The 17,621-nt window shown below is 42.3% G+C and overlaps 1 protein-coding gene across 1 annotated transcript in view; it reads right to left on the bottom strand.

The window, feature by feature from the left end:
- Positions 1 to 17,621, bottom strand: part of KCNH8 (potassium voltage-gated channel subfamily H member 8) — a 726,151-nt gene that overhangs the window by 13,789 nt on the left and 694,741 nt on the right. The window contains exon 15 of the mRNA XM_040433027.1: positions 8,706 to 8,776. Coding sequence (XP_040288961.1) covers positions 8,706 to 8,776 — 71 coding nt within the window. The remainder of the gene's footprint in view (positions 1 to 8,705; positions 8,777 to 17,621) is intronic.

Here is a 17,621-nt window from a genome sequence, read left to right as displayed (position 1 = left end):
TACTGTAAAAAAATAAAAATATATACGCACTGCACTGTTGCAGTTATTTCTGGTGAAAGCGTATAGGGGCGTATTTCAGTCCAACAACAAAAATATATATACGCATTTCACTTCTGTAGTTATTTCTGTTGAAAGCTTATAGGGGCGTATTACAGTAAAAAAAGGAAAATATATACGCACTGCACTGTTGCAGTTATTTCTGGTGAAAGTGTATAGGGGTGTATTTCGGAACTACAAGAAAAAAATATACGCACTGCACTCTTTTATTTTTTTTTGGGTCAAAACGTATAGTGGCCTATTTCAGTCCAACAAGAAAAATATATACGCACTGCACTGTTGCAATTATTTATATTTAAAGTGTATAGGGGCGTATCACAGTAAAATAAGAAAAATATATACGCACTACACTGTTGCAGTTATTTCTGTTGAAAGCGTATAGGGGCATATTATAGTAAAACAAGAAAAATATATCCGCACTGCACTGTTGCAGTTATTTCTGGTGAAAGCGTATAAGGGCGTATTTCAGAACTACAAGAAAAATATATACGCACTGCACTGTTGCAATTATTTCTGGTGAAAGCGTATAGGGACGTATTTCATAACTACAAGAAAAATATATACGCACTTGTCACGGCTGTGTCATGGTCTGGTATCGTGGACCATGACACTTCAGCCGTGCATGCTTGTTGCTGGTGGCAACATGTTGTTTTTGCATGTTTTGACACTTCCCCTTTAAGTTGTGTGTCTCTTCCCATCCTGGTGTGCACGGGGTTAAGGTGTGTTTGCTAGGTGTGGTGGATGTGACCTCAGGCCTCCTTATATGTTGGGGTGGTGGAACCTGAGGTCAGTTGGATTTTGCTTGTCAGTCTGTGTAGGAGCTCTGCTCCCTGGCTGTATGTAAATGTCTGTGTGAGCCACCCTTATTTGTTATATTGTTTCCCTTGCTCTGTCTGTGTCCTCTCCGGCGTGTTTCTGTTTTCCCTCTCCCACCTGGTGTATGTTGTTATGGTGTGGGACTTGTTTGGAGGTTATTGTGTTGTGGTGTGTTTCCTCTGAAAGGGGGTTGCTTTCCCGGAGGGGTTTAAGCAAACATCTAGACAGTGCGTTTTCTGGTCCATCTCGTCGGCGGCAGGTAAGTTCTGGTAACCTAGGTTGTCTGTGGCCTTTTGTTACTTACCTGTCATTCGGCTGTGAACCCTGTCTAGTTGGTGGCCAGCTGCTAGGCTTCTGGAGACACCATGCATCCGTTGTGTAGGATGAATGGGTGGTCTCTGCTCTGTCTTCAGGCTTAGGGCATAGCAGGGATACTTAGGGTTCTAGGTCGGTGAGCATGAGCCCCCTTACCTTCTGAGGCGGCTCATGCATTAGGAGTTTAGGGAGATCTTCAGGGTCGCGTTAGGAGGTGACCTGCTCCCTGTTCCCTGCTTTCCGGTGTAGCAGCGACTGATATTGTATGGTGGGGGGTTTTCCCCACTCTCTGCCGTGACAGCACTTCACTCTTTGATTGTTTTCTAGTCAAAGCGTATAGTGGCCTATTTCAGTCCAACAAGAAAAATATATACGCATTTCACTTCTGCAGTTATTTCTGTTTAAAGCATATAGGGGCGTATTAGAGTAAAAAAAGAAAAATATATACGCACTGGACTGTTGCAGTTATTTCTGGTGAAAGCGTATATGGGTGTATTTCAGTAAAAAAAGAAAAATATATACGCACTGCACTGTTGCAGTTATTTCTGGTAAAAGCGTATAGGGGCGTATTTCAGTCCAACAACAAAAATATATATACACATTTCACTTCTGCAGTTATTTCTGTTGAAAGCTTATATGGGAGTATTACAGTAAAAAAGGAAAATATGTGCGCACTGCCCTATTGCAGTTATTTCTGGTGAAAGCGTATGGGGTGTATTTCGGAACTACAAGAAAAATATATACGCACTTCACTCTTTGATTTTTTTTGGTCAAAACGTATAGTGGCTTATTTCAGTCCAACAAGAAAAATATATACGCACTGCACTATTGCAGTTATTTCTGGTGAAAGCGTATAAGGGCGTATTTCAGAACTACAAGAAAAATATATACGCACTGCACTGTTGCAATTATTTCTGGTGAAAGCGTATAGGGACGTATTTCATAACTACAAGAAAAATATATACGCACTTGTCACGGCTGTGTCATGGTCTGGTATCGTGGACCATGACACTTCAGCCGTGCATGCTTGTTGCTGGTGGCAACATGTTGTTTTTGCATGTTTTGACACTTCCCCTTTAAGTTGTGTGTCTCTTCCCATCCTGGTGTGCACGGGGTTAAGGTGTGTTTGCTAGGTGTGGTGGATGTGACCTCAGGCCTCCTTATATGTTGGGGTGGTGGAACCTGAGGTCAGTTGGATTTTGCTTGTCAGTCTGTGTAGGAGCTCTGCTCCCTGGCTGTATGTAAATGTCTGTGTGAGCCACCCTTATTTGCTATATTGTTTCCCTTGCTCTGTCTGTGTCCTCTCCGGCGTGTTTCTGTTTTCCCTCTCCCACCTGGTGTATGTTGTTATGGTGTGGGACTTGTTTGGAGGTTATTGTGTTGTGGTGTGTTTCCTCTGAAAGGGGGTTGCTTTCCCGGAGGGGTTTAAGCAAACATCTAGACAGTGCGTTTTCTGGTCCATCTCGTCGGCGGCAGGTAAGTTCTGGTAACCTAGGTTGTCTGTGGCCTTTTGTTACTTACCTGTCATTCGGCTGTGAACCCTGTCTAGTTGGTGGCCAGCTGCTAGGCTTCTGGAGACACCATGCATCCGTTGTGTAGGATGAATGGGTGGTCTCTGCTCTGTCTTCAGGCTTAGAGCATAGCAGGGATACTTAGGGTTCTAGGTCGGTGAGCATGAGCCCCCTTACCTTCTGAGGCGGCTCATGCATTAGGAGTTTAGGGAGATCTTCAGGGTCGCGTTAGGAGGTGACCTGCTCCCTGTTCCCTGCTTTCCGGTGTAGCAGCGACTGATATTGTATGGTGGGGGGTTTTCCCCACTCTCTGCCGTGACAGCACTTCACTCTTTGATTGTTTTCTAGTCAAAGCGTATAGTGGCCTATTTCAGTCCAACAAGAAAAATATATACGCATTTCACTTCTGCAGTTATTTCTGTTTAAAGCATATAGGGGCGTATTAGAGTAAAAAAAGAAAAATATATACGCACTGCACTGTTGCAGTTATTTCTGGTGAAAGCGTATATGGGTGTATTTCAGTAAAAAAAGAAAAATATATACGCACTGCACTGTTGCAGTTATTTCTGGTAAAAGCGTATAGGGGCGTATTTCAGTCCAACAACAAAAATATATATACACATTTCACTTCTGCAGTTATTTCTGTTGAAAGCTTATATGGGAGTATTACAGTAAAAAAGGAAAATATGTGCGCACTGCCCTATTGCAGTTATTTCTGGTGAAAGCGTATGGGGTGTATTTCGGAACTACAAGAAAAATATATACGCACTTCACTCTTTGATTTTTTTTGGTCAAAACGTATAGTGGCTTATTTCAGTCCAACAAGAAAAATATATACGCACTGCACTATTGCAGTTATTTCTGGTGAAAGCGTATAGGGGCGTATTTCAGAACTACAAGAAAAATATATACACACTGCACTGTTGCAGTTATTTCTAATGAAAGCGTATAGGGGCGCATTTCAGTCCAACAACAAAAATATACACACATTTCACTTCTGCAGTTATTTCTGTTGAAAGCGTATAGGGGCGTATTATAGTAAAAAAATAAAAATATATACGAACTGCACTTTTGCAGTTATTTCTAGTGAAAGCGTATAGGGGTGTATTTCAGAACTACAAAAAATATATATATGCACTTCACTCTTAGATTTTTTTTTGGGTCAAAGCGTATAGTGGCCTATTTCAGTCCAACAAGAAAATTATATATGCACTGAACTGTTGCAGTTATTTCTGTTTAAAGCGTATAGGGGTCTATTACAGTAAAAAAAGAAAAATATATAAACACTGCACTATTGCAGTTATTTCTGGTGAAAGCATATAGGGGCGTATTTCTGAACTACAAGAAAAATATATACGCACTTCATTCTTTGATTGTTTTCTAGCCAAACCGTATAGTGACCTATTTCAGTCCAACAAGAAAAATATATACGCACTGCACTGTTTAAGATATTTCTGTTTAAAGCGTATAGGAGCGTATTACAGTAAAAAAATACAAATATATACGCACTGCTCTGTTGAAGTTATATCTGGTGAAAGCTTATAGGGGCATATTTAAGTAAAAAAAAAGAAAAATATATCCGCACTGCACTGTTGCAGTTATTTCTGGTGAAAGCGTATAGGGATATATTTCATAACTACAAGAAAAATATATACGCACTTCACTCTTTGATTGTTTTCTAGTCAAAGCATATAGTGGCCTATTTCAGTCCAACAAGAAAAATATATACGCACTGCACTGTTGCAGTTATTTCTGTTTAAAGCATATAGGGGCTTATTACAGTCCAGCAAGAAAAATATTTACGCATTTCACTTCTGCAGTTATTTCTGTTGAAAGCATATAGGGGCGTATTACAGTAAAAAAAAAAAATCTATACGCACTGCACTGTTGTAGTAATTTCTGTTTAAAGCATATAGGGGCGTATTTCATTAAAAAAAGAAAAATATATACGCACTGCACTGTTGCAGTTATTTCTGGTGAAAGCGTATAGGGACATATTTCATAACTACACGAAAAATATATACGCACTTCACTCTTTGATTGTTTTCTAGTCAAAGTGTATAGTGGCCTATTTCAGTCCAACAAGAAAAATATATATGCACTGCACTGTTGCAGTTATTTCTGTTTTAAAGCATATAGCGGCTTATTACAGTCCAACAAGAAAAATATTTACGCATTTCGCTTCTTCAGTTATTTCTGTTGAAAGCATATAGGGGCGTATTACAGTAAAAAATAAATATATATACGCACTGCACTGTTGCAGTTATTTCTGGTGAAAGCATATAGGGGTGTAATTCAGAACTACAAAATATATATATATGCACTTCACTCTTTGATTTTTTTTGGGGTCAAAGCGTATTGTGGCCTATTTCAGTCCAACAAGAAAATTATATATGCACTAAACTGTTGCAGTTATTTCTGTTTAAAGCATATAGGGGTCTATTACAGTAAAAAAAGAAAAATATATAAACACTGCACTATTGCAGTTATTTCTGGTGAAATCGTATAGGGGCGTATTTCAGTAAAAAAATATATATATATACGCACTTCACTGTTGCAGTTATTTCTATTTAAAGCGTATAGAGGCGCATTACAGTAAAAAAAGAAAAATATATACGCCCTGCACTGTTGCAGTTATTTCTGGTGAAAGCATATAGGGTCGTATTTCGGAACTACAAGAAAAATATATACGCACTTCATTCTTTGATTGTTTTCTAGCCAAAGCGTATAGTGACCTATTTCAGTACAACAACAAAAAATATATACGCACTGCACTATTGCAGTTATTTCTGTTGAAAGCGTATAGGGGCATATTTCAGTTAAAAAAAGAAAAATATATCCGCACTGCACTGTTGCAGTTATTTCTGTTTAAAGCATATAGGGGCATATTACAGTAAAAAATAAAAAATATATATATATATATACGTACTGCACTGTTGCAGTTATTTCTGGTGAAAGCGTATAGGGGTGTATTTCCGAACTACATGAAAAATGTATACACACTTCACTCTTTGATTGTTTTCTGGTCAAGGCGTATAGTGGCCTATTCCAGTCCATCAATAAAAATATATACGCACTGCACTGTTGCAGTTATTTCTGGTAAAAGCGTATAGGGGCGTATTTCAGTCCAACAACAAAAATATATATACACATTTCACTTCTGCAGTTATTTCTGTTGAAAGCTTATATGGGAGTATTACAGTAAAAAAGGAAAATATGTGCGCACTGCCCTATTGCAGTTATTTCTGGTGAAAGCGTATGGGGTGTATTTCGGAACTACAAGAAAAATATATACGCACTTCACTCTTTGATTTTTTTGGTCAAAACGTATAGTGGCTTATTTCAGTCCAACAAGAAAAATATATACGCACTGCACTATTGCAGTTATTTCTGGTGAAAGCGTATAGGGGCGTATTTCAGAACTACAAGAAAAATATATACACACTGCACTGTTGCAGTTATTTCTAATGAAAGCGTATAGGGGCGCATTTCAGTCCAACAACAAAAATATACACACATTTCACTTCTGCAGTTATTTCTGTTGAAAGCGTATAGGGGCGTATTATAGTAAAAAAATAAAAATATATACGAACTGCACTTTTGCAGTTATTTCTAGTGAAAGCGTATAGGGGTGTATTTCAGAACTACAAAAAATATATATATGCACTTCACTCTTAGATTTTTTTTTGGGTCAAAGCGTATAGTGGCCTATTTCAGTCCAACAAGAAAATTATATATGCACTGAACTGTTGCAGTTATTTCTGTTTAAAGCGTATAGGGGTCTATTACAGTAAAAAAAGAAAAATATATAAACACTGCACTATTGCAGTTATTTCTGGTGAAAGCATATAGGGGCGTATTTCTGAACTACAAGAAAAATATATACGCACTTCATTCTTTGATTGTTTTCTAGCCAAACCGTATAGTGACCTATTTCAGTCCAACAAGAAAAATATATACGCACTGCACTGTTTAAGATATTTCTGTTTAAAGCGTATAGGAGCGTATTACAGTAAAAAAATACAAATATATACGCACTGCTCTGTTGAAGTTATATCTGGTGAAAGCTTATAGGGGCATATTTAAGTAAAAAAAAAGAAAAATATATCCGCACTGCACTGTTGCAGTTATTTCTGGTGAAAGCGTATAGGGATATATTTCATAACTACAAGAAAAATATATACGCACTTCACTCTTTGATTGTTTTCTAGTCAAAGCATATAGTGGCCTATTTCAGTCCAACAAGAAAAATATATACGCACTGCACTGTTGCAGTTATTTCTGTTTAAAGCATATAGGGGCTTATTACAGTCCAGCAAGAAAAATATTTACGCATTTCACTTCTGCAGTTATTTCTGTTGAAAGCATATAGGGGCGTATTACAGTAAAAAAAAAAAATCTATACGCACTGCACTGTTGTAGTAATTTCTGTTTAAAGCATATAGGGGCGTATTTCATTAAAAAAAGAAAAATATATACGCACTGCACTGTTGCAGTTATTTCTGGTGAAAGCGTATAGGGACATATTTCATAACTACACGAAAAATATATACGCACTTCACTCTTTGATTGTTTTCTAGTCAAAGTGTATAGTGGCCTATTTCAGTCCAACAAGAAAAATATATATGCACTGCACTGTTGCAGTTATTTCTGTTTTAAAGCATATAGCGGCTTATTACAGTCCAACAAGAAAAATATTTACGCATTTCGCTTCTTCAGTTATTTCTGTTGAAAGCATATAGGGGCGTATTACAGTAAAAAATAAATATATATACGCACTGCACTGTTGCAGTTATTTCTGGTGAAAGCATATAGGGGTGTAATTCAGAACTACAAAATATATATATATGCACTTCACTCTTTGATTTTTTTTGGGGTCAAAGCGTATTGTGGCCTATTTCAGTCCAACAAGAAAATTATATATGCACTAAACTGTTGCAGTTATTTCTGTTTAAAGCATATAGGGGTCTATTACAGTAAAAAAAGAAAAATATATAAACACTGCACTATTGCAGTTATTTCTGGTGAAATCGTATAGGGGCGTATTTCAGTAAAAAAATATATCTATATACGCACTTCACTGTTGCAGTTATTTCTATTTAAAGCGTATAGAGGCGCATTACAGTAAAAAAAGAAAAATATATACGCCCTGCACTGTTGCAGTTATTTCTGGTGAAAGCATATAGGGTCGTATTTCGGAACTACAAGAAAAATATATACGCACTTCATTCTTTGATTGTTTTCTAGCCAAAGCGTATAGTGACCTATTTCAGTACAACAACAAAAAATATATACGCACTGCACTATTGCAGTTATTTCTGTTGAAAGCGTATAGGGGCATATTTCAGTTAAAAAAAGAAAAATATATCCGCACTGCACTGTTGCAGTTATTTCTGTTTAAAGCATATAGGGGCATATTACAGTAAAAAATAAAAAATATATATATATATATACGTACTGCACTGTTGCAGTTATTTCTGGTGAAAGCGTATAGGGGTGTATTTCCGAACTACATGAAAAATGTATACACACTTCACTCTTTGATTGTTTTCTGGTCAAGGCGTATAGTGGCCTATTCCAGTCCATCAATAAAAATATATACGCACGGCACTGTTGCAGTTATTTCTGGTGAAGGCGTATAGGGGCGTATTACAGTAAAAAAAGAAAAATATATATGCACTGCACTGTTGCAGTTATTTCTGGTGAAAGCGTGAAGTGTGCAGTGATTATAAGAGTGATGCCTGTCATCTGCATGTCATACTGACTCAAAGTATTGTTTCACTACCACAGCAGACCCCCTATGCGTGTTACTGCAAGGCACAGTGTTCTACACCCCTATAAAGGCTCTCTGCAGGCCCCCAAATAGCTGTTTTTTAACGCAATTCGCCGCGAATAAATTCGTATCGAAGCAAATTTTTCCGAAAAAAGACTATTACTATAGATTTAGTACTGTGAGAAAATATATTTACATTTCATAAATTTCATAAGAATAAAAAAACAATATACCTCATGATTAAGTCGGGTGATCTGTTGTTTGGTTTCTTCTGCAGTAATAAAAAGCATTGCTGGGTTGAAATCTGAAAAGTCTGCAAAAGATAAAGAACAAATAGCATATGTAAAACACACAATATTAGGTCATTATAGTAAGGGTACTTTTACACTAGCGGCACGGACCTATGGCAGGCTGTTCCGGCGGGTGAACATTGTGCTGCCACCGGAACTCCGCCTCTCCCCATTATAGTCAATGGGGCCGGAGCGGTAGTCCAGGGGCACGTGTGCACTAGTGGCAGGACGGATCCGACAGGCTGTTCACCCACTGGAATAGCCTGCCGGAGGTCCGTGCCACTAGTGTTAAACTAGCCTTACAAGTACATCAACCTTTTACTCCTCTGTAATAATAGAAGAGTTTACAAAAAAGAATATAGACACATGGACTTATCACAGAACTTTTGAGTAGCTGACTCTCTACTCTTCTTTATTTTCTTTAGATTGGGGTGGGATAAATAAAGTGAGAAGAGCATTCTTGTATCACAATATTCCTATGAGCTGTAGTAATTAGAGTTGGCAGTGTTAAAGGTAGAACATTAAATAGTAGTTAGAGATGGCCTTGCGGTTTGCCCAGGGGTTGTTTTGTGGCGAACTTTGTGTGTTCGCTATACGCCGAACATGTGAACATATGGAGAAATTTGCGCCCGCCATATTCTTTTACATTGTGAAGAACTTTGACCCATGACACATCCATCAGGTGGTACAGGACAGCCAATTGAGACATTTCAGCACATGGACATACCCCCTACCTTATAAATAAACCTGATCTGGTCGCCATTTTACATTCAGTGTTTTGCCAGTGTAGGAAGAGGTTGCTGTGTGGAGCAGGGACAGGCTCTTAGGGACACCAAACGCTAGCTAATAGGGCCACAAAAGTCATTTTAAGCACTAGTATAGGTGTGCTATCGATATGTGTGATACACAGAGGGGTGCGATATACTTATAATACACTTTTATAATGAGTCAAAAACACATAGACCTATATAGTGATCACCTGCAAGTCAGGGGCCTAGGGGCTAGGGGCTTACTAGGGCCATTTTTTTTATAGGGTAAGGTTCCGGATGGGGTAGCTCTTATCAGGGTGGGTGGTCTGTGGTTAGGCTATCAGGGCCAGAATAGCAGCCCCCCTGTAGGGCAATATCAGGGACAGTTCTTTGCCCATCCTGTCCTTCAATACCACATCATCATCTAGCACAGGGATGGATTTTTTTTGCTTTCCCTCCTGGATTCATCGATGTGCACTGGAACCCCCCGGATTGTCGTAGGACATATAGTTTCTCACTTGTTATTGCTTACCACATCTATGCTTTTTGCTTAACTTTAATAATTTAATTTATTTTCATTTCGAGGGATATCTTTTCCATTCACACGTCCGCAAAATGGGTCCGCATCCATTCCGTAATTTTCCATTCATTTTCAATGGGGCCGGAATGTGCTGTCCGCATCTGCATTTGCGGATCCACATCCGCATTTGCGGATCCGCACTTCCGCATCCGTGCTTCCGTTTCCGCAAAAAAATAGAACATGTACTATTCTTGTCCGCAATTGCAGACAAGATTAGGCATTTTCTATTATAGTGCCGGCGATGTGCGGTCCACAAATTGCAGAATGCACATTGCCGGTATCTGTGTTTTGCGGATCCGCAAAACACTTACGGACGTGTGAATGGGCCCTCATAGTAAAATTATTAAAGGTTACATTTTATCTTTATGTATATTCTGATGGATTGCCTTCCTTGCACAATTTTATAATATACTTTCTATGTTAGAAAGTATATTATAGAGCATTTGTATTGTGCGACAGTTGTGTGCGGTTCTGCTGCGATACTGCAGGTATATAGAGGGACAAGCGTTATTGGAACAAATAATTTCTACTGGTGTGATATACCAGTCGTCCCCCAAAAAAACAGATTGAAGCTGGGTGTTATATACCAATATACTTTCTTTATAGTGCATTTGGGTACTGTATAGTGCATTTGCGCATGCGCGTACGGGAAAATTATATTGCCGATATTTTGCATAAAATAAAAAATGAATGGAGATCGCAAATTCGAATAATACATCTGGTATGTCACTGTCCATGTTGTGGGACTATTTGTGCACTTCTAGTAATTATTTCTTGGCTGCAAATATGAGCTGAAGTTTTTTTTAGGTTCACCTGCCATTAAAATTAATGGGACCAGCCGCGAGCTTGCGGTTCGCGAACATTTGATCGTCCCGGCAGATGTTCTTCCATCACTAATGGTAGTCTTTGCTTTATATATCTATTCTTCATGACAGTGCTTTCCTTTCCCTGTTCTTTACATCAGCTCATGTTGGCAGGTCGTTTATATCGAGAACTTCCTGTTTTTATCAACTTCCTGCTGAGTAATGTTTCAGAAATTTGATCCATCTGTCATGAAGAGGGGAGATGTAGGAGGTATGACTATTGCAATTGGAACAGCATGGCAGGAAGAGCAAACCCTGTTGTACATAGGATAGATTATTGTATTGAAAACTGGGATAAGTGCACATCACATTAAATGCATGCAGTCAAATCTGTAGGCAGCATGATTAGCGGGAAATGAGCTGAGTATACTGATCTAGTATTAGATGTTTGTTGCGCAGTTCTGCTCAGCAATTGACAGATATATACAGTTGCAAGAAAAAGTATGTGAACCATTTGGAATGATATGGGTTTCTGCACAACTTGGTCATAAAATGTGATCTGATCTTCATCTACGTCACAACAATAGACAATCACAGTCTGCTTAAACTAATAACACACAAATAATTGAATGTTACCATGTTTTTATTGAACACACCATGTAAACATTCACAGTGCAGGTGGAAAAAGTATGTGAACCCTTGGATTTAATAACTGGTTGAACCTCCTTTGGCAGCAAAAACTTCAACCAAACATTTCCTGTATTTGCAAATCAGACGTGCACAACGGTCAGGAGTAATTCTTGACCATTCCTATTTACAGAACTGTTTCAGTTCAGCAATATTCTTGGGATGTCTGGTGTGAATCGCTTTCTTAAGGTCATGCCACAGCATCTCAATCGGGTTGAGGTCAGGACTCTGACTGGGCCACTCCAGAAGGCGTATTTTCTACTGTTTAAGCCATTCTGTTGTTGATTTACTTCTATGCTTTGTGTCGTTGTCCTGTTGCAACACCCATCTTCTGTTGAGCTTTAGGTGGTGGACAGATGGCCTTAAGTTCTCCTGCAAAATGTCTTGATAAACTTGGGAATTCATTTTTCCTTTAATGATAGCAATCCATCCAGGCCCTGATGCAGCAAAGCAGCCCCAAACCATGATGCCCCCACCAACATACTTCACAGTTGGGATGAGGTTTTGATTTTGGTGTGCTGTGCCTCTTTTTCTCCACACATAGTGTTGTGTGTTTCTTCCAAACAACTCAACTTTAGTTTCATCTGTCCACAGAATATTTTGCCAGTACTGCTATGGAACCTCCCAATGCTCTTGTGCAAACTGTAAACGTGCAGCAATGTTTTTTTTTGGACAGCAGTGGCTTCCCCTGTGGTATCCTCCCTTGAAATCCATTCTTGTTTAGTGTTTTACATATTGTAGATTTGCTAACAGGCATGTTAGCATATGCCAGAGACTTGTAAGTCTTTAGCTGACACTCTAGGATTCTTCTTCACCTCATTGAGCAGTCTGCGCTGTGCTCTTGCAGTCATCTTTACAGGACGGCCACTCCTAGGGAGAGTAGCAGCAGTGCTGAACTTTCTCCATTTATAGACAATTTGTCTTACCGTGGACTGATGAACAACAAGGCTTTTGGAGATACTTTTATAACCCTTTCCAGCTTTAAGCAAGTCAACAATTCTTAATCGTAGGTCTTCTGAGAGCTCTTTTGTGCGAGGCATAATTCACATCAGGCAATGCTTCTTGTGAAAAAAAAAAAAAAAACAGAACTGGTGTGTGTTTTTTATAGGGCAGGGCAGCTGTAACCAGCACCTCCAATCTCATCTCATTGATTGGACTCCAGTTGGCTGACACCTCACTCCAATTAGCTCTTGGAGATGTCATTAGTCTAGGGGTTCACATACTTTTTCCACCTGCACTGTGAATGTTTACATGGTGTGTTCAATAAAAACATGGTAACATTTAATTTCTTGTGTGTTATTAGTTTAAGCAGACTGTGATTGTCTATTGTTTTGACTTAGAGGAAGATCAGATCACATTTTATGACCAATTTGTGCAGAAATCCATATCATTCCAAAGGGTTCACATACTTTTGCTTGCAACTGTATGTATGCACGCCCATTGTAAGTTCACTGAATGATATATACCCGGTCAGCTCATTTTGGTCTAAAACATGCTGTCTGCAGATTGGACTGCATTTTCAATATGATGGGTTCCCTTTAAAGGGAAGCCGTCACTATGAAAATGCAGTGCACTCCGCAGGCAACTTGTTATACAGCAGGAGGAGCTGAGTATATTTATGTATAGCTTTTTAAGAAAAGATTCAGTAAACCTTGCATTTTATTCAATTAAACCTCTGCCCTTTTTATGTTTTTATGCAGTGTTACTTAGAGCTTGGCAGCTAACTCTACATGACTATGCGTACAGGGAACGCCGTCAATCTTTTCAGTACGCGTAGTCTTGCAGAGTTAGCTGCCAAGCTCTAAGTGCCACTACATAAAAACATAAAAAGGGCAGAGGTTCATAAAAAGAGCAGAGACCTTAATGAATAAATTGCAAGTACAGAATCTTTTCCCCACACAACTATGTATCAATCTACTCAGCTCCTCCTGCTCTATAACATGCCGACTGCATTGCATTTTCTTGGTCATAGGTTCCCTTTAATCATAGTCTAATTCTCAGTTGCAGACTACCATAAACTTTAATCTGTAGACACCTGATGATGCATTCCTGCTAAGTGGACAGGACCTTTCTGGTGTGATGTGGGAATTGTGCTTTGTGCCTCCCCTTGCTGCTACTGCTTCCCTCTCCTCCACCTGCTGAGTTATGGAAACACTGAGTATAGCTAGTATTACACTTGCAGATACACTTGCCGTTCCTTCCCGGCAATCGCCCGCTCGTCAGTAGAGGAGACCTTTGCTATTACATGCAGCAATCTCCTCCTCAATATTCGGAGGAGCAATTGTTATGCCATTGCTCGTCTTCAGACAAACTAGTTATTTCCGGCAGTAGATTGTGATTACACAGCACAATCTGCCGCTGGCAAACCATGATTTATAGGCATGCTTAAAAATCGCAATTGTCCAATGAACGAGTGTTTTCTCGTTCATTGGATAATCGTCGGCAGTATTACACTGCCAGATCATCGCTAACAATCGTTTGTAGGAACGCTCATTAGCAATGATCTGCAGACAATCTGCCAGTGTACTATAAGCTTAAAGGGAACCTGTCACCTGCATTTTGGGTATAGAGCTGAGGACATGGGCTGCTAGATCGCCGCTAGCACATCCGCAATATCCATTCCCCATAGCTCTCTGTGCCTTTATTGTGTCAAAAAAAGATTTGATATGTATTAAGGCATTTGCCTGGATTTGTGGGAGGGGCTGAGGTCCGCCTCCAGCCTATTTAGGGCACCCCCCTTACCTGGCTCCTGCACCGTCTGAGGTCTGAGCTTTGTGAGAGGAAGTCGCTTGTTGGAGTTCTGAGGAATTTACCTGCGAGCCGCTGTTTTTCTGAGAGCTTTTTTCGTCGCCGTCTGGTTCTGGTTGTGGAGCATTGCTGTTCTTTTCCCAGTTTCTCTCGGTTCACTGTGGGTCGCGTTTGCCCGTCAAACTGTGAGTTATTTCGTACGGGTCTGCAGGGCCTCACGGTTGCCCCAGCACCGGTTCATCTCATTTCATCAAGGCACACCAATGTCACGGTTTCATGCAAGTCACCATCATTCATTTCTGTCACACCTGTTCATGCGTTCTCATTACGATCCGCACCACCAGTTGGTCATACACACTGGCAGCATGCGGCATGGTTCCTGGTTCAAACACCCCCCCTTTTCTGTTGTTGTCCACACGCTGCACCCATGTCACCAGCAGCTCCTTTTTAGGCCCTCTGGCGTCTCCACAAGGCCGTCATGCCGGCCAGCAACCTGCTGATCCCTGCACATTCCCCGGTTTGGTTCACCCCAAACTAACATTCATCATGCACAGCACAGTGGGCTGCTGCCGTGCACCCCCCCATTCATTTTCACTTTTCACTGGGCTGCCGTTCGTCCCTTCCCTGTCGCCTCCTGCCTGTTGCCGCTCCTCCTGCCGCGCGGCCGATGGCGCCCGACCGCGTCCTGGGGCCTGGTCTGCGCATGCGCGGCCGGGGGGTTCTGCGCATGCGCGGCATTTTCGATGGCGCATGCGCAGTGTCCCGACGCCTCCGGACGTTGGTGTTCAACACACTGATTTTTCCCAGCCTCCCATGTCACTCCTCAGTCACAAACCCCCCCCGGTCATTCATGTGCGCAGTCGTGGGGGCCAGCAGCAGTGCAACCGCACAATCTCCCCCCCCCCCCTTTTCCATTCATTACCTGCACTGGGCTCACCGCGGCCGTAACATCCCCTCACCACCTGCTGCCTGGTTGCCGCTCCCCCTGCCGCGCGGCCGGCCGCGTCCTGGGGCCTGATCTGCGCGTGCGCGGCCGGGGTTCTGCGCATGCGCGACGGCTCGTCGGCGCATGCGCGGTGTCCCGGCGGCCGTGCGCGCGGCATCTGTGTCCGGGGGGCCGCCGTCGGGCGGCAGGGGAGGCCACAACATGCCCCTCTTGTTACACATTCCCCAGGAGCCCCAATACAGACAGTGAAACACATCACACCCATGAAATAAACAGGGAATCATGAGCAGGCCCCTCTTGGCCAAAATCGTACATGATCTCACCATGCTGATCGCCGGAGGGGCATAGACTTCCCATCCGCATTCAGCTACAAGTGACTGTCTCTAAAGGGGTCGTCACCTTTTCACAACCATGTTCAAAAAAAAAAAAAAAATAATATATAATATTTATATTTTTGCTTCATATTCAATAAACATGTGGGAATTGCGGGGGCACGGTCCAGAAATGTTCCAAAAAAAAAAAAAAAAAAGGAAAATATTTTGCAGGCGCACACTTTCCGCCTGCCCATGGCCACGGCACGCACTGGTCTCGTTCACATCAGGCGCAAGCTATCATTTCATGTGTAACCGCCATGATCCTCCCGGTCATACATATGTACCACATGCATTTACGCTTTTCATCACGCTATGTCATGTTTACCCTCCCCCTTATTTTTTAGGCGGTCAACCTATACTGTTTTACACTACCGTGTATCCGGAGAATTTTTCTTGGTACCAGGTACGTTCACCTGCTCATTTACCAAAATCTTCCTTACATTTCGGATGGTCCCGTTAGGGTCAGCGTGCTGGCTTTAGGGGCACGATCATCCCACTAGGTAACCCCCCCCCTTTTCTTGGCTTCGCCGACAGTTAGTGGTCCCGCGAGGCCGACACCCCGCCTCAAACGTACGGAGGCACCTGCCCAACGCGCCACCGCGTTAGTAAGCCGCCTCGCATGTTGCATAGAGAGGGCCTCACCTGTCACTCCCTTCCCCTAGTCCTGTCTTACAGTCACCGAGAGGCCAACGCTCCTGCCGCTACCACGAGTGGCCTCATTACCCCCTCGCGCCAAATCATAGATAGAGCCTCTCAAAGCCGCTTGGCAATTAGCAGGGCCTCATCTGTCACCATGCAAGTGTAATTTTTCGCCATTTGGCCTAGCTAGCCAGCACGATCCTGCATGGCCTCAAATTAATCAACTTTTTTATTGTAGTATGTCGCTGGATGGGTTGGAAAACTTCTCCCTACCTGGCACCCCTGCTAGATCTGTCACTGCCACTTCGGGAGACGATCTAGCCAGTCCAGCGTCCATCCGGTCCTGGACAATTCCTCGCATCACGGCGGAGTTGAGGAAACGGCATGTTCCCTTCCCCGCCACGGCTAGGAAAGCGGAGCTGTTCCGGCTGTTACGCGCTTCAACCGATACTAGCGATGCGGGGCAAGGACCCAGCCAGTCCGGCACCGGGGACATCCATGCCATGCTGGCCTCTCTGATGACATCCATGTCAACAATCAACGCCAGGCTGGAGAGGCTGGAAACGGTCACCACGACCCTCTCCTTGGCGGGTCCGCCACCGGCGGCATCACCGGCACCGGTCGGTTTGCCGGTGGTCACACCATCCACTAGCGTGGAGGACCGGGAAGTCAACCCGGCGCATATGATTCCTGAGCACTTGAAACGGGATATCCTGGAAGGTAAGGATATAAACCTGGCCTCCCTTCTGATTGCCTCCCAGGACGTGGTCGAAAACACGACGTACGCCTATGACGAGGTGTCAGTTGTGGTCAAGTCCAGGGATGCCCGGCTCAATAGGAAATTGACCATTCCCGAATTCGTGTTGGCCTTCGGAATCTACAGAGAGGTCATCTGTGCGGTCTACCCCAACAGAAGGGAGGAATTCGACCTCTACTTACACAAACTGGTGGATTTGGGCAACAAATACGGAGGGTCAGCGTTTTATGACTATCACAGGTCTTTTTCGGCAAAGGTGGCAGGGGCTTTCTCCCAGTACGGAGTCCGCTCCAACTGGGCGAGGATCGACACGGTCATTTTTTGTCGCCACTTCGCAGGCCTTAGGACCCCAGCCTGTGCGCACTGCTCCTCCACGGCCCACACCACCAATTTTTGCCCGAACACGTCGGTCAGACAGGGCCCCTCCCAGGCAGCTGGTCCCTCCGGGGTCCCGGAGAGACTGGCCCGGGACAAACTGGGTCGGCCGATCAAATTTCTAGGCAAATCGATGATTTGCAATAATTTCAATGAGGGGTCCTGTAATTATAACGGATGTAAATTGTTACACATATGCAC

The sequence above is a fragment of the Bufo bufo genome, chromosome 5, assembly GCF_905171765.1.
Source record: "Bufo bufo chromosome 5, aBufBuf1.1, whole genome shotgun sequence".
NCBI lineage: Eukaryota > Metazoa > Chordata > Amphibia > Anura > Bufonidae > Bufo > Bufo bufo.
The sequence above is the reverse complement of the archived record's forward strand: the minus strand, read 5'-3'. Positions and strand labels throughout refer to the sequence as shown.